The 18501-nt window shown below is 35.8% G+C and overlaps 1 protein-coding gene across 1 annotated transcript in view; it reads left to right on the top strand.

Annotated features, from left to right (window-relative positions):
• NAF1 (nuclear assembly factor 1 ribonucleoprotein) overlaps positions 1-18501 on the top strand; it is a 45192-nt gene that overhangs the window by 11892 nt on the left and 14799 nt on the right. The window contains exons 3-4 of the mRNA XM_032863496.1: positions 8910-9003; positions 12205-12287. Of these exons, the coding sequence (XP_032719387.1) occupies positions 8910-9003; positions 12205-12287 (177 nt within the window). The remainder of the gene's footprint in view (positions 1-8909; positions 9004-12204; positions 12288-18501) is intronic.

Below are 18501 nucleotides of genomic sequence, written 5' to 3'. Positions count from 1 at the left end.
TTCTTTCCAACCATATCTGAAAAGTGAAGGCTCACCTAATAGGATCAGGTAATTGGCTGCCACATGCATGTCCTCCATTCTTGGGTAATGTAAGGAAAGTGGCCAGATAATTTTATTCCACTTTCCTCACTTTTAAAAAATTGACCCAGTCTAGCACCAGAAAGTGTTAGTTGCCATTTGGAATGTTTGATTCCTTTCCCATTACTCCCTGCTGCCCTTTTCGTAGATTTTTTTTTTTTAGTATTTTATTTATTTATTTGACAGAGATCACAAGCAGGCAAAGAGGCAGGCAGAGAAAGAGAGAGGAGGAAGCAGGCTCCCTGCCGAGCAAAGAGCCCAATGTGGGGCTTGATCCCAGGACCCTGGGATCATGACCTGAGCCGAAGGCAGAGGCCCAACCCACTGAGCCACCCAGGCGTCCCCCCGCTTTCGTAGATTTGTGAGTGAAAACCCAAATCAAAGTTCTTTAGATAAGAAAATCATAATTATTTATGCCTCAGAAAATCATAAATTATTGATTTTTTTTTTTTTTTTGCCCAGTAATAAGTCTTCAAAGAGCTAGGAAATGCAAGGTCATTGTAATGTACAAATATCATCTTTTCAGAGGGTCATTTTGACCCATTAGCTCCTTCCATTTTTGCACTGGAAGTCTTAGGCATCCATTTTTTAACTAGTGTGTCTACAGTTTGATTTTTTAATAGGAAAGATTTTTAATATATGGTACTCATGTGAATGTTTTGCCTAACTGAACAACCTTGTAGGCCAGATGTTCAGATGTTCAGGAATCTGAATATAATATTCTTGTAATACAATAATTGGTCTTTCATGGATATCTCAGAAGTATAGGTAGGACTGTGCATTTCTTTAATGCCATAGTTAGGGGTATCTGTTATCCAGAATTATCGTAATTGTGTTTGAGACTGGTACATAATTTTCTATCTTAATGTGCTGTCTTTTTCATTACATGCAGTTAAACATTTTTAAAATTGTATTAGACATTTGCATGAAATATTCAGAACTTTTGCTCAGTTTTCTCCCTATTTAGAGATAAGAAAACTGATTTCCAGAAAGAGTGATTTGCCCGAGGTAGTTATTTGAGTAGGGGCAAGCAGATTGCAGTCTGCTGTATTTTTAGTACTTGCGTAGACATGTGTACCTAGCAGCATTAGAATTTGAATTTGATCATTTTAACTTCCTTGATTATTTGGTTTCTGAATAATGTAGTGTATTTTGTCATGGTGATAGATGATTGTATCATAATGTAAGATTTCTTAAATTGCATTGGACCATATTGGACCATATTGTCTTTTAATAGAGCTTTTGACTTAGAACTGTAGGTTGTAGAAAATACGTGATTTAATTTCTTTAGTATGGTGAATTTTAGTAATTTCTTGCCAAATGGTATTATGTATCTGGGGATTTTTATTTCCATGTGGTCTTTCCTTTTGCTAAAGAAGAGAATTAAGTATTTTTCTTCCTTTCCTTGCCTATTCTTTGTTACTACGTATAACATTTGTTTTGAGTCAGTAAGTGTAGTATTACCTTGATTTAAATGATAGCATGGATGTTTATATCTAGTTGTATATAATCCACACCCAAGATAGGTTTTAGTTTCTTTTTAATTTGGGGGAAGTAACAGTGGTAAAAATAGAGATTTATCACAGATCTTCATTTCCCAGGTTAAGTTTTCAGGTTATCATTAAGATTTTGTAGGACTATGGTGTATGATGTTATAATGTGGCCTTAAAATTATATTTGTATTAATGGCTGAAAATAGAGTGGTCTATTAATACCTGGGTGTATGTTTTGTAATGGAGGGCTTTTTGGATGCATGAGAATGTAAAGCAGCGCTGTTCAATAGAGTTTCCTGCAGTGGTGGAAATGTTCTATATCCACACTGTGTTAATACTGTAGCAGTTGAGCATTTGAAAAGTGGCTAATCTAACCAAACACTGCCTTTTAAATTTTACTTAATTTTAGTTAATGAAATTTAAGTAATCAAATGTAGTTAGTGTCTGGTATTGGATAAGCAGAATAAAAGGGGCCTTTCTTACCCACCATCCATCTTTCCATGAGGGTTGTAGGGTAATCCAGGCTCATACTTTAATCTTCCTTACCTGCAGTAAATAGCCTTCTTGTCTTTTATTTTCAGGACATTTGGGATTTTGCTTATATGATAAAGAAGGTCTTTATATCCCAGGTTTCCCTTATCACCTCTGCCTTCAGTTTTTTAGTTTGTCAGAGTGCCTTTTTCTTCTAATTCTTTATATCCTGTGTGTCCCGTCAAGAGTGGTAATGTCCTTCAATATGTTTTCTGGGTATTCGTTTTTTCCTTATTGGAGTTTGTATGTTTTTCCTCTTTGCTGTGATCCTTTCCTTACTCATGGAAAAGTAAAGTGTTAGATTTTTATTTCTTGAAAGAGAGTATGCGACTGAGCAGATTTATTCATTGCCTTACTGGGAACAGCTGTCAAACAGCTGCCATGTTACCAGGGAGCCAGGTGGTAATCTAATAATTCTAAGAATGTTTGCCGCTGCACACCTGAGGTATCTGCATTAGTCCTGGGCAATGAAGCTTCCTTAGAAGCCTGCCTTTTTAACTTAAATTCCTTGAGGATCCTCTTCAATTCTGGGAATTATATATTCATTATCTGATTTTGTTCCAATTGAAAAAGACTGTGATTGCTTCTGAGAATTTTGTTTAACTCAGACTAATAAGTCATTTCATTTAATAAATATATGTTAAACAACTACTATGTGCTAGTCATTGTTGTGGGTGCTGTACTAATGAGCAAGTCTGACCAAGTCCTGTTTGTTGTTGAATTTATTGTCTAGTTAGGGAAATGGACTTTAGGCAAGAAAACACATGGGATGTTAGACAGTGATGTGTTTACGAAAAAGAAAATTAGGATAATTTAATAAAGAGTAACTAGGCTTGGTGGAGGTGTAGTACTTCAGATTTCACAGTTACGGAAGAGAAAGTAACCCTGACATCCAAATACTAACACAAGATCATATACTGACGTGGTAGTCCCAGGAACTTTTCCTTTTAAACCTTCTAAAGTTCTGCCTTTTCAAGCCTGACAAAAATCATTATGGAAAGCATGCTTGCTTAAATGGGACAAATATATCTCTTCTTGATCCAGCCCCCAAATGTCTGCCATTTTCAAAGCAAATACAGTGCTTGACATAACTGCACTTTCAGAGGTAAATTCCATGATAGGCTTTTGATCTGGAATTGTACTAGGCTGATTTCATTTATTTCTTATAAGTTTTATGTACAATATTTAGTTCTTTGTGTACCTTTTATATTCTGCAAAGTATTTGGGATGGAGATTTCATGCACACCACTCTTACGGGGTAGGTCTTTTACTATCAAGAGGCCGTTTAATGCCTTCATTGGTCTTTTTTTAGGAATGCTTAGAAAGCTGTATATACATTCTAGTGTTATAGGGTACTGGGATCACTGAACTAGGATTGGAGGTATGGTGGTGATCACAGATGTATCTCTCTGTTTTTTCTCTAAGTTTAGTTGTATATGAGACAGAGATCTTCCCCATTTGTAGGCAGTTTTGTCCTGTTAATACATAGGTTGGAAACAGGATAACAGGATTTAAGGAATCCTGACAGACTATGCTTTTGACCACAAAAGTGGGTCCCTATGTCACTACAAATATTCTGGCTTTGTATATCTTCCCCTGTCTTCCTCATTGCTAGATGTGTCTCATAGACATCCTTACGGGAGGAGAACATCAGCATTTCATCAGACCCTGGAGCTGACCTGTTTTGCTTGTGGTAAATTACGTAATATTGATCTCAAAAGACAGTGAAAAGGTATTAGATGAAATTCAACAGTCTTATTTAAAAAAACAGAAATAGGAACACAAGTAGGAATAGAAGGTCACTTTTTAAACCTTTTAAAAAAAGAAATTTCAATTAAGAGACATTGTTATGCTTAACATTTGAAACTTTTCTAATAAGTAGTCATATATCATGCCCACTATCATTACAGTTTCTTGACACTTGATATTGTGGACATACCAGTCAATACAATTTGAAAAGTCAAAAATATAATATTGAAAAAGAAGAGGAGGACTTATTTTTTTTGGAATTACACAAGAAGATCATTAGATACAAGTTTCAGCATGATGCTTTCTTGTGTTCAAATGATACCGTATAAAGGATGTGTTTATAATAGCAATAAAAGATATTAAATAATTACAAAATTATAGCAAATAAGGTATGAGATGGCTTCAAATAAACCTAAGGATTATTTAGGACCTAAGACAATCTAATTAAGTGTAATTTTAATCAATACTAACAAGACTAATATGATATGACAAAATGATTTTAAAGTTTGTCTAGTGAAGTAAACATGAGAATACTTAGAAAAATTCCATGGGGAAAAATATGGATGGAATACATAAAGGAACTAGCCTTATTCCCAAATATTAAACATGTAACAAGAGGCACAGTTGTTGAAAGAGTTTAGTACTGACACTGAAAAAGATTAGTAGAAATGAAAGGAGATTTCAGTAAAAAACCCAAATATATAAGTACATTTAGTATGTGTTAAAGTTTATTTTTCTTATCAGTAGGGGAAAAGATGGATTATTCTGTAATGTGGGAATAATTGGCCAGTAATATGGATAAAGATAAAGCCCATCTGTGTCTTGCTTTTATACAAGAATAAAATTACGAATGGTCCAAATATGCAAATATTAAAAATGAAATTGGAGAAGCAATGAAAATAGAGTGAATTCAAAAAGTGATTTTGGAATAGTGAAGGTCTTTCGCACTGTGACATATGTCTCAAAAGCCAAAAAAAAAAAAAAAAAAGCTTGATATATTTGACTATATAAAAATATGCTATATAAAAAAATGCTGACGTTCATTAAACAACTTAAATACTAAAAACCATTCTGGGAGGAAAGGGAGTGGATATTTTCTTCATATTTGATAAAAGCCAAATGTTCTTTAACCCAAAGTCCCCTTATAAAATATTAATAGAAGGATAAGTCCTCTTTTTTTTTTAAAGATTTATTTATTTATTTATTTGACAGAGAGAGAGAGATCACAACTAGACAGAGAGGCAGGCAGAGAGAGAGAGAGGGAAGCAGGCTCCCTGCTGAGCAGAGAGCCCGATGCGGGACTCGATCCCAGGAACCCGAGATCATGACCTGAGCTGAAGGCAGCGGCTTAACCCACTGAGTCACCCAGGCGCCCCGAAGGATAAGTCCTCTTAAAGAAAAATATATAAAATATACAAACAATTTATAAACACATTTGGATAGCCAGGAAACATGCAAGGCTGCATAGTCTTCATGATTAATAAAGAAATTAAAAGCAAGATGCTGTTTTGTATCATAGACCTGTCACACTGGCAAAGGTTTGCAGTTTGCTTCTCAGTGATCGTGAGAATGTGAGAAAATCTCTCATTTGTGGCATTATTAATTGACAACATTTTTGAAAAGAAACTTGTCAGTATCTGTCAAAGTTAAGAATGTTTTTATCTTTGGACCTAGTAGTTCCACTTACAGGGATTTATCACAGAAGTTACATGAAGATGTATGTGAAGGATAGTTCTTTTTATCATTGTGTGTAATGATAAAAATTAAAAAGAGGCAGATGTTTTATCAGGTGACTGGTGTTAACAGTCTATATAGTGGTATACTGTAAGAAAGGCTAAAAAATTAGATGTTTATGTTTTGGTGTAGAAAGATGTACAAAATATAAATGAAAAGGGTAGCTTGCATTATAATGTGAATATAAATAAAACATTTTACCATTAGAAATGTAAAGTTTAGGGGCGCCTGGCTGGCTCAGTCATTTAGCGTCTGCCTTTGGCTCTGGTCATGATCCTAGGGTCCTGGAATTAAGCCCTGTGTTGGGCTCCCTGCTCAGCAGGGAGCCTGCTTCTCTCTCTCTCTCTCTCTCTCTCTCTCTCTCTCTGCAGCTCCTCCTGCTTGTGTTCCCCCTCTTGCTAGGTCTCTCTCTCTCAAATAAATAAATAAAATCTTTTAAAAAAAGAAAAAAGAAATGTAAAGTTTATATCTGCATGGTAAATATATTTGAAAGATAAACTGTTGACAGCTCTCTGTGGAGAGGTATTGTTGCGTGGGTATTCAGAATGGTTTGGTAGATATCTATCTAAATTAAGGGGACTGGTTGAAATAGAGTCCCCCGAATCCTCCACCGTCTTTTCCATTTCCACATCTTTTTCTAATATATTTTAAAGTCTGTCAGTGTGATGCCCCCAGCTTTGGTTTTCTTGTTCAACATTCCCCTGGAATGTTGGGAGGTTGAAACTAGTAAGATAGCGGACTTTTTGCTTATTACTCTGAGTCCTTCTGTACTACTGATTTTTTCCCCTTTTTAAAAATCAGGAGCATGTATTTTATATTTTAATGTTAAATCCAAATAGTATCAGGTTTGGGGCGCCTGGGTGGCTCAGTGGGTTAAGCCTCTGCCTTTGGCTCATGTCATGATCTCAGGATCCTGGGATTGAGCCCCCGCATCTGGCTCTCTGCTCAGCAGGGAGCCTGCTTCCCCCTCTCTTTGCCTGCCTTTCTGCCTACTTGTGATTTCTCTCTCTGTCAAAATAAATAAATAAAATCTTAAAAAAACAAACACAGTATCAGGGTTTAGATCTATACGAAAACATAATTATATTGCATGGACCTTCATTCCTCTTGATAGAAAATATAGAACAGGAGCTTTTCATTCTGTGGCCAAGTAGCATTTATTTATTTGAGAGTAACATTGATTTTGTGTTCTACGTGTTAATGGTATTTGGTTTACCCTCCTCTTCAGTTTAGAGGTTTCCCAAAAGATCTAATGACACTTTCTCTTTGGAGACTTCCTTTTCCTTTGTTCTACATACATGATCCTGACTATTTAACCAGTGAGCTTAATCACAGTCCAAAAGTACAAGAAGTTTTTGCTCTGGATTTAACTGTGATTTGGTTGGTCAGTGGGGGAGATTTCAGATTTTATTACTATACTTTTGCGTTAGAAAATGCCATTCGCTACTTCTGAGAGCTACCTCTCCCAGAAGCAGGAGGCAGTGTGATTTGTTCTCTAAAGTGTCATGAAAGCTGTCCTGTCTGCAGTCTCCCAACATTAGAGTTCTCTATTCTTGTATTTAACTGAAAGTGGGGTTTTGTTGGGGAAACTCAAGAGGCACAGGGAAATCTGGGAGAACACAGCTTTATTTTCACTGGTGGGCTCAGTGGGATCATTCCCCAAAGACTAAGCACCCGGCAGGTTAGAGGTGAGTTTTTATGGTTACGGGTGATGGGGGATGGTAACAGGACTTTTTTCGGGGTTTCTCAGGGCCATTGGCCCCCTTTATGCGGAAGTATAATCTACATGGAAGCATCAGAGGAGAGCGCTAAGTCATCCCTGGGAACTTGTTTTCTTTTCTTAACCAAGCGGTCGACCATTTGGTCTTTTCTTCCACCTCAGCAGGAGCCATGGAGAGCAGTAGACAGGAAGGGGCTGAGGCCCAGGGGTCTCTATCCACCTCAGTTTCTTTTGCTAAGAACTTTTTAACAAGGCTGTTCCATGTTACGTGTTCTTCACCAGTTCTAACAACTGTACTCCCTTTTCTGTGCTAATACACACATGGGCCACTTTCAAACCATGGTCTTGCCAAGAAAAAATTATCCATGTTTAATATGCAAAAATGACAAATGGTTGTCCTCTCCCTAAAAGTACTCAGAAAAATTCTGACATATAAAATATAATCATTTCCTCCAACACCATCCAAACTAACCGTGCAAAAGTTAAGTCTTCTCCGTGGAGTTGGTTGAGACCATTAGTATGTTGTTTGTAAGTAATTCTTGATCAGAAAATAGCATCTCCCAGAAACAAGTTATACTTTAACTCTGGTTATATGGTTTGTTAAAAACCTTGTTTGAGTCCCTGAAGAGGAAAATGATTACCCATGATCCATTCATCTGTAATAAACTGTATTGTTTCAGCTTTACCCATCTTTTTCAACATTCCTTCAAGAGTTCTCTTTCTCTTCCCAGACTAGCTCCCAACATGCCAGTAATAGGATCTTCACACTTTCAAGTCTTCTTAAGGAAGAACTTCTTCTAAAAGTTAATTGTGGTCTTTTGGCAAAGGTCAAAAATAGAAAGTTCCATTTGTTTAGCTTAAAGCCTAAGGTCAGTTTTATTCTTAGGTATCTCTTCAACTTAATCTCTACTTCAACATCTAGTTTCTATGGGAACTGAGGTATAGTTAGTAGTTGGGTCAGAAAAGAGGAATTTTTAAATGTAAAGGAATTTAGTTTTTAACATAGAAGATACTAGGCGACACTTCACAGCTTTTCCAGGTGGAGCCTGTTTTGTTTCCCAGGAACTCTAGATTTTTTTCTGAAGAAACCAGACATTTACTCTTTTTCACACAGCCCCAGAAAAGATTGCTCTTTCTCTTTTCAACTACTTAATCCCCATCAAGTTAATTAACCAAATTAAGATAGCTAAGAGAGAGAACGCTTCTTCTGTGGAGAAATTGTAGTGACCAATAGAACTATTTCTCTGGGAATCACTTAGTGAAATGTCTTTTTTTGTTTGTTTGTTTACTTCGGATTCCTTAACAATAATAACTTTTTTGATTTTTTTGTCTCATTCAAGTATGATTGGAAAAATCTAGGTACTTTTGTCCATGTTCTTAGTGTAGCTGGATTAAAGTATAGATGCTGTTGGATCACTCACGTGGGGAGATACTGGAGGTGGAAGAAATACTGTCAGACACTAAAAGGGATAACATCAAAGAGATGGTATAAGTGCTTAATGTTACATCTTCAGAAATGTTTAGTCTTTAAATGGAAATGATATCCTATTTTTTTTAGTTGTTGAAGCTGGAGAGGAAGATCAATGCTTTTTTTTATATTATAGGAGCTACCTTCTGTTGAAGAACTCACTATTATTCTGCCTGAAGATATTGAATTAAAGCCCCTTGGGATGGTTTCAAGTATTATTGAGCAATTAGGTATGTAAATAATTTTATGAATAAAATTACTTCTATCCAGATATGCATTCATTAAATCAAAGATTTTATGACTAGTGCATTTTCTGTGACATATGTAATAATACTTCATTTTATAGTCATTTAGTTTGAATAGATGCAGTTATTTTTTACTTATATATGTAACTCATAAATGTGTCTTTTTTAAAATTCAAAGTCTACTTTTACTGACATTTCTCCAGAATTCTCTTTGATTTGGTATATTTGTTATTTATTGCTATTAAGTTGCTACTTAGTGGCTTAAACAACACAAATTTATTGTTTTATAATTCTGTAGGCCAGAAGTCTGATGTGGCTATCACTGAGCTAAAATCAGTGCTGAGTTCCTTTCTGAAGCCTCTAGGGGAGAATTCATTTTCTTGTCCCTTTCACCTTCTAGAAGATGCCTGTATTCCTTGACTCGTGGCCCCCTTCCTTCATCTTCAAAGCCAGTAATACACCTTCTCTGTGACCCTTCTCCCTTTATCACATCTCTCCCTGACCAAAGCCTGGAAAGATTAGCTGCTTTTAACTCCTTAATTTGGGCCTGCATGCATAATCCAGGATAATCTCCCACAGCTCAAGGTCCTTAACTTTACTAACATCTGCAGAATCTTTTTTTTTTTTAATGTAAGGTAACATATTTATAGTTTCAGGGATTAGGGTGTGGGTGTCTTTTGGTGGGGGGAACATTGTTCTGCCTACTGCCTTTGATTTTATTTTAGAAACATGTAAATTAGAAAGTTCTGTGATTTAATGTCATGAAATATAAAGCTGTTGGTTATAAGAGAACTAGATATTATAGGTTTCTTTAGCCCCAGGTTTTGAAGTATAGGTATACTGAAGGCCTTGAAGTTCATGTAGCTACCATTAGCTCTCATAGTAAGATCCATCTGAAAGTAGAACTCAGAGTTGACAAAGTCAAAGGATATTTGAACTGGATAAAAGACCTAGATTATCCATCAGCCCCCTTAGTTTACAGGATTTAAGGGACACAGAAAAACCTGACTCACTTGCCCTTCTGATCGGTAGTAGAAATTGGATTTTGACCTTTTTCTAACAGTGTCCATACCAATATTTTACAAAGTTTATACTTACATAATTTTGTGCTTTTGCCATTTATTAATCAAAATTCTGATTAAAATGAAACTTTTTTTAAAATTAATTAATTTGACAGAGTTCACAAGTAGGCAGAGAGGCAGGCAGAGAGAGAGGAAGGGAAGCAGGCTCCCCGCTGAGCAGAGAGCCCGATGCGATGCGGGGCTCTATCCCAGGACCCTGGGATCATGAGCTGAGCTGAAGGCAGAGGCTTCAACCCACTGAGCCACCCAGGTGCCCCTGAAACTTTTTTTTTAAAACAGAAATCATTATTATTTAAACTCTTCATGTGATTCTTGCGTCATTACATTTACTGGTATTTAATGATATTTGAGTTCTCTTATGGCATTTAATAATATGCATAAATAAGTTAAGTAATCATTTGATTAGATAGTGTGAGTTGAGCATTTATTAGACTTAATGTATGTAGAAAAAATGTCATGTTTATCAAGAAAAAAATGTGAACCATACAATATGCATAGGATATTGCTTTTTAAAGATAGTTTTGACTAGCATACCCTATTAGACTAACAAAATTCTCAAGCTTCTGGGAATAAAGATTGACTGAAAATCAGCACATGCTACCCTGTTTTGAGACTAAAATAGTATGATTTGGACCAAATTACAAAAGGGAAAATATAATAAGTATTAATATACAACGCAAAAAATATGTGAGTTCAAGTAAGAACCCTAGGAGAATAAGAGAGCATTTGGCTTTGTACTCTGTAGATGTTCTCCAAGTTCTGTTGGCTTGTTTTTTTTTTTCTCTCTCTTATTTAATTTGGAAAATACAAGAAGCTAGTTAGATATTATCCACTTAGGTAGAAGTAGAGAGATTTCATGAAGTTAAGATCTTGTACTAGTAGATACTTTGACTGTTGATAGCCTTGGAAATTTTTATCAATGTATGGTACAGACTTTAGGTTGATGTGTATGCAGATGCCGCCTAGAATAATAAAAAAAAATGGTTTTGAAGCACAGTCAGTAGTTGTGTTGCTAAAGGAAGAGCATTGGAACTAGGGATCTAGGTTATTCTAGGTTCTGATGATGACTTGGTCTGGAATTGGCCATGTGATAATGTTACTGTGTTAAGCCCTGTTTTCTCATCTTTCTATAAAATGAGGGAATTGGATTAGGTGATCTTTTATTTTCATGTAATTTGATCCTTGGGAATGGGATTATGGAGGAGAAATGATTGAAAATGAATGCTTTGTTAGTGCTCACTATCATTATCAATCCTTACTCATCATCTTTATCCCAGAAACATACCTAACTCAAAAGATGTTGACCTGTGATCTGTTACTGCACATGTATGTTCAGAATTTAGAAGCACCAACTATTGTAATTAATTGGATATAGTTGAAATTTTTAAAATGAATTTTAATAACCTAAACTAACATTTTATTTCTCAAGTGGACATGGCATTATCTGTGTAATGTGTCAAGTATTCTTGCTTTTGTTGCTCTAATTTTCTAAGCCTATTGTTTGTTTGTCTTCTCTATTTGCTATGGTAGCTTGATTGTTTTCTCATATGTGGCCTTTATAGGAATTGGAGGTTATAATAGACTAGTGGTATGATTCTGTTGCATTTTGAGGCAAATTACCATGAGTTCTATCATTCTTCATCTCTTCCAGAGGAAGATGCTTTTGGGAAATCTTTAGCTTTTTCATAGATCAGTAAGTACTCAGTGCTTTGTAGAAAAGAATTTCTAGAGTGAGAAAGAAGACTAATATTTCCTAAAACAAGGGTTTGTGACTAAATGTGATTTTACTTTCTTGGGTGAAAATTGCTTGGGAAAATGTACATGACTTAAATTTTGGCTTTTTAGTGATTGATACCAACTTCCTGTAAAAATTTTTACTTTAGTTTCTGTTTCTTAGAGTTGTAGCTTTTTCTATTAAAGATACGTAGAATCTATTTCCTTGTGCCACTTGATAATAAATAGACTGTTGTTTAAAGAGGAATAGTTACTGAGGTGTATTATCTCACCTTAAATTCCATTTTAAATTATGTTAAAAATTCCCACTCAAATTTTATATGATCTTCTGATTAAATCTTGAAATAATCTCCTTTGTTTCATTTTTCAGTAATAATTGAATCTATGACTAACCTACCTCCGGTTAATGAGGAGACTGTGCTGTTTAAAAGTGATCGACAGGCAGCAGGAAAGGTTTGTAAAAAAAAAAAAAAAAAGCAAATCTTACAATTATTCTCTTTCGTTGTTGATTTGTTTTTCTGATTTTCCCTATCCTAAAAAAAAAATTATTAATTTTAGTAGATGAGCAGTCTAGAGCTCTCGTTTTAGTTTATTCTTGATTTTTTCAGTACTTCATATCTGTTGGTATGCAGTTTTTTCCTTTTTGTCACGTACCTTGTGAAGTAGTGGGTCTACATATTGGATACCTCCAGGTACTCAAAGTTGAGTGTAGCAAACTTTCTACAGTGTAGTAGTTCTTAGTCTTTTTTAGGTTTGTGTGTTCCTTTTAGTGGGGCCTCTCAATACTTTTTAGGCTTTGGTTTCCTCAGATGGAATCTGTAGAGTGGAAAAATGTAAAAGGGGGAAAAAGGTTTCTGTAATAGCTGCAAAGTGTCACTGTAAGCACATTCTGTGGAATTAGGAATATTTATACTTCAGTACTCACCAAAAAGTCATGTCCCTAATATCCTTCGAGTGGAATAATTCTGCATGTCCATCTTTAATATGGAAGACTACACAATATACCCAGTAAATATGCAGTTTTGAGCCGTCAGCAGAGGATCTAAAACCTCTAAGATCAAGACTATAAATACCAATTAAGTATTTCTTTTTCGGCATTAGGGGTAGTTCTAATTCACCTTACATTCTCCACTGTGTAAAGAATAATGCTTTGTAAATTATAAGTGCTAAGTAAATATGTACTGTGTTGAAAACAATAAAAATAATAAACCAGCTGCTATCTTTGGGGAAGTCACTTTTTGGGTTCTACATTTTCCCAGATAACTAATAGTTCGTTTCCTTCTTATTCTAAAGAGATACAATTAATTTACATCTAGTCAGGAAAAAAAGCATACCTTTTTAATTCTATTATTGGGTCATTCATACAGTTTTCCCTTTTACATGCTATTTCCTATTGTCCCATTCTAATACAGATTAGAAAGAGGTCAGATTTTTATCAGGGTCCTGCCTACCTTGTACTGCCTACATACTTTTTTGGTTTTGTTTCTGTTTTTGTTTAGATTGACAGGCTAATTTACCAAAGAGAAATGAGTGACTTAGGATTGCAAAGCAATCAGTAACAGAATTAATTGGAGTCTAGAGCTAATATATTTTGGCAGTTCTTGAGAAAGTTGGTGAGGGGAAGAAAGACTTTAATGCCTAAAGCATGGCATCATACATTTTTCCCTTACAGATACCTAAGTTCAGTCTTTCTCTTTCAAGGATGAGGTCTGCTGGTGTCTTTGTAAGTGGTTAGAGATTCACTGGGGGGCTTAACCTCAGAGAAGGTTTAGAGAGAAGAGGGATGGGAAATGAGTCAGTGACTGTGCCATGAATGTAGCTCTCTATGCCCACTGACTGGTATGTATTCTTTAGGAAATACCAGTATTCTGCTCTGGTACAAAGAAAGGCAAAGCATTTTTTGCTCTCTTCCAGAAAGTAATAGAAGATGGGAGGGGATGAAGAGGGAATGGAAACTTATTTCTTGGTTTTCTAACTCATTTGAAACATTATTTCCATGATTCCTTTTATTTATGATTTTCATGACAGTTGTCTTTTTAAGTAGCTAGCTGAGACAATTTTAATTTAAAAATACCCAACACTTTGCTAATTAAAAACCTCTAAATTCAGATTTCTTATATCCCTCAGTACATTTGAATTTTTAGTTTTTTAATTGTGACTAATAATGTTAATATTCAGCTCTTTTGTCACTTGACTTTGAAAGGAGTCCGATGAAAATGTAACATTTATGCCTCTAACTTTAGTTATGTGACATAAGTCTAGAGGGAAAAATTAAATCTATTTCTAAATCTTACATGGAGAGCTTTGTAAATTCAAGAAGTGATAGGCCTTTAAAAAATATTTAATTATACATCTAAGTTCCTTGACATGATTCTCCAAAATAATGGTGTAGGGATAGGGAGGGTTGGAACTATCAGTTAAATAAATGAGTCACCAGAAAATGAAATTGAATCTGTTTTAGATCTTATCTATGTACTAAATTAGTTTTACCTTCAGTGTCGAGCCTTTGCACATCCTTTCTTTTCCCTCTACTCTGAACAGTAGTAATGAAGCACAGGGATACATATTTTGTATATCTTTTTAAGTTCATTGGAACGCTAAGCAAATGGAATTATCCCCATTTACTCAAAAATCACAAAACTTTGAAAAAGGAACAAAATTGAGTTTATAACCTAGTTAGTCTGTCTGACGCATTTCCCTTCCACCTTCCTCCCCCTTACCACTGAATTAAGGAAGGTGACCTTGGATTTGTGTTCTACCTTTTGCCCTTCAATCCCCATGATGAAGAGTTACTCATGATAAGTGATGATGAAATTTTATTTTTAATGTTTAGCATTTAAAAATTGACCAACCTATACAGTTTATTATCCCTGTATACCATGAATTACTTATTGTTTTGCATTTAGTTTTCAGTGTTTGTTAGAGTTGGGCTGGAATTTTTACTGACCTTTTTTTTAAAAGCATATATTACACTTTTGGTTGGTAGGATGTATTGATTTTCTGAAAGTCTCTATATTATTTTGATACAGTGGTTTATTTTCTCTTCCCTCAGCACCTTGTGAAATAATAGTAACACATAGTGATTATTGTAAAGTGATTGATAAGAGATAATTCCGAATGGCTGTGAGGGGTTCATTTTCCCCTTTGCCCTTTTGGTACATTAGCCAAAAAGTGGCTAAGCTGGAACAACAACCGTAAGGCCTTTGTCAGTGGCATTCTTTGAAGGCCAGGCTCTGTTCTCAGAGCAGAAGTATGCAGATCTTGGTTCCATTTGCACAGTGTTCAGCGTTAGTCCTGGGCCTGGAGATTCTTTGATCTGTTTATTGTTACCTAAAGAAACTAGGATTACCTAGTCCCTCTGAGGCTAACCAGTAAGTATATAACATACGTGTGGAGAGGGCAGTGTGCAGCTTATTCTCTATCTTGGAGTGCTCTCTCTGCATGTCTAGCCAGCTGACTCAGGCTGGCCCCCAACCACTAGAACTTTTGCCATGGAGCATACAAAATATCTAAGCCTAGACATTGCTGTGGAATGAGAATTTGGGGGGATGAATTTACTTGTGTGCTTGTCATTTTTTTTCCCAACAGACCTTAAACTGTATCTGTATAAGGTGGTAGTGGTGTATGTTTGTGATCTCTGTGTGTGACGAGAATCCTTTAAGGTCCTTTAGCAGAAAGATACTGCCTTTGAATAAGAGATGGTAAGTTTTGTAAGCGAGAGCCAAGTTTGTAGACCCTGAAAACTACCTTTCAAAGGACAGGGCAAGTATAAAACATTAGTTGGATTAAATTTTTATGAGTGTTTCTATGGAATATATACTATTATTTAAAGTATAAGGAAAGCTTCTTGCCTACCTTAAAGTAAGTATCTTAGACATTATTATCCTGAGTTTCCTTTCTCACCCTGTTGTCTCAGCCATTCCTTCCTTTCCTTTTATCTGTAGTCAGGTGGTTTGGAACTTGCAGAATCCTCAAAGCAGGTCTGAGGAGTGAGCCAGGATACAAGGTTTAATGAAACTATGAGATGTAGTGGGCTGGCCTGACCCCTGCTTTGTCTGAGGTTGTTCTTCAGAGTTAGCTCTCAGGTATTACCCAATCTAAAATCTATACTTTTAGGTGATAGTAGTTTAAAATATTGTTAAACCTTTTTTTTTCCTGTAACTCTGGATTAGCTTAAATCGCTTATGTCAACTCTGTTAAGTGTTTCATAGCTATTTGAGGTAGGAGCATAAATACTTCTCAGTTTTGGTATAAGCCATGCATGGATTCTCTAAAGTAGCTTCCTGTTACCTGTTATATGTGTAGTTATTTTGCTTAAAACCTTATAATAATTTTATCATAGGTAGGGCTCATTAACACTTGAGATCTTAAGAACAGTCCCCAGGTATGCTTTGATTTTAACTACGTGTTTTGAATGCCGGCTTATATTTTAGTTCAGACCAGTTTCTGCATAAGCCTGAAGCTCATCAAGCATTTCTTTCGTGAAATCATTTCTCAGGAAACAGAATTATTTTGTCCAGGAAACCAATCTTTGGGAAACAGCTTTATGTACCAGGTTGCAAACAGTGATTATTATACATGAATTTTTTTAAACAAATTTTTATCCCTATCCAAACTTGAAGAATAAGATTTATTGATATTTATCAAAGGAATTTAAAAAAGAATTGTTTTTAAGACTTTATAAATTAAAAACAATTTTTTAGATAAACCATTCAACAAACTTTAATTAAACTCCTGCCTTAATACTGTTTGAGCTTCAGTGGGTGACCCCACTATTCCAGGACTAACGTGGGTGCTCAGACATTAAACTTGCAGTGCTAAAAGCAGACAACCCAGGAGTCAGACAGACCCGGCCTCAAGTTTCCTCTTCCACCACCGTATGACCTTCAGCATGTTACTCTACCACCATGAGTCTCCCTTTCTTTATCTTTGGATGGGTATTAATATAGGTACTTAATTCTTTTTTTTTTTTTTTTTTTTAAAGATTTAAAGATTTAATTTATTTATTTGTCAGAGACAGAGGGAGAGAGGGCGAGCGAGCACAGGCAGACAGAGAGGCAGGCAGAGGCAGAGGGAGAAGCAGGCTCCCCGCCGAGCAAGGAGCCCGATGTGGGACTCGATCCCAGGATGCCGGGATCATGACCTGAGCCGAAGGCAGCCGCTTAACCAACTGAGCCACCCAGGCGTCCCAATAGGTACTTAATTCTTAAGATTGCAGTAAAGATTAAGCAAGATGAAGTGTACAGAGCTCACACACCTGGCATATAAACACTTGATCAGTAAATGCCATGTGTTATAATTGTCACCATCCCTGTTTGTCAGTTGGCTTACCAGCTTCTTCTCAGTATCTGTCTAGGGAATGCCAGTCTGGGGGAAGGGTTAGACAAAGACTGCTGAGTTCCTCAGTAGAGGTCGTCATCTAACCTAGTTCTGGCCACTGAGAAAAAAAGAGGATGTTTTTGGTTGAGACTTTCAAGAAGGCTTAAAATAATATGAATGTATGGGGCGAGTGGGAGGTTGTGGGGGGACATGTTGGTATATACATTTCGTTCTTCCTTCTTCCACTTCTTCCTGCCTGGACACAGGTAGTATTTCTACCACTTCCTACCTAGAAGCAAAGCAGCTATCCTGTGATGCTAGGGGTGAACAAGAATGTGCTGAGGATGGCTGGTGGAAAGACACAGGGAGTCCAACTCGCCCCTGGCATCATGGAGCCACTGTACCCAACTTAGATTTCTGACTTTTGGACTGAGAAAAAATAAAACTTCCAATTTGCTTCAGTTGCTGTTTCCAGGTTTCTGTTATTCACAGTCAAACAGAATTTTCAACCAGTAATAGGCACTCACAAGTAGAAATAGAGGCAACGGATGCAAACAGGCAATTTAACAAAAAGGCAAATGTCATGTAAGTCTGTGGCAAAACTTACTACATCATCATTATTAGATAAATATAAGCATGACACCATGTTTAACTGTCATGTTGACCATAAAATACAAAGAATAATATTTATTTATTTATTTAAAATATTTTATTTAGCTATTTGACAGAGAGAAAGAGAATGAGAGAGGGAACACAAGCAGGGGGAGTGGGAGAGAGAGAAGCAGGCTTCCCGCTAAAGAGGGAGCCTGATGTGGGCCTTGACCCCAGGACCCTGGGATATCAAGACCTGAGCCAAAAGCAGGTGCTTAACATCCGAGCCACCCAGGCGCCCCCCAGAGAATATTTCAAACACCATATTTAACAATTTATAAAATGTAACAATTGTTTTTATTATGCTATTTTTTCTTCTGACTTCTCTGAAAGAAATAAAATACAGTACATGAACTGGAAGCTCTGTTTTCCTTTCTTTCTAATCCATTCACTTCCCTTCATCCCCATGTTAGCCAGTATTCTGAAGATACTTGTGTATTCTCTTTATCTAGATTTTTATACTTTCAGTACATAAGTATATATATGCAAAAAAAAATACGATAGAACAAGTTACCTATTAACGTATTTTTAAAATTCACGTTATAATTCCATTCGTATCTTTTTATGAAACTCTTTAACTCAGTATATTTAGTATATTTAGTAGTATAATTTTTGAGGTTTACCCAAATGTATACATATGTCTAGTTTATTCATTTTAAAAATTCTACTGTCTTCCACTGCACAAATATACTATCAT

This window comes from Lontra canadensis, unplaced genomic scaffold (genome assembly GCF_010015895.1).
Source record: "Lontra canadensis isolate GAN:19392208 unplaced genomic scaffold, GSC_riverotter_1.0 scaffold1, whole genome shotgun sequence".
Taxonomy (NCBI): domain Eukaryota; kingdom Metazoa; phylum Chordata; class Mammalia; order Carnivora; family Mustelidae; genus Lontra; species Lontra canadensis.
The sequence above is the reverse complement of the archived record's forward strand: the minus strand, read 5'-3'. Positions and strand labels throughout refer to the sequence as shown.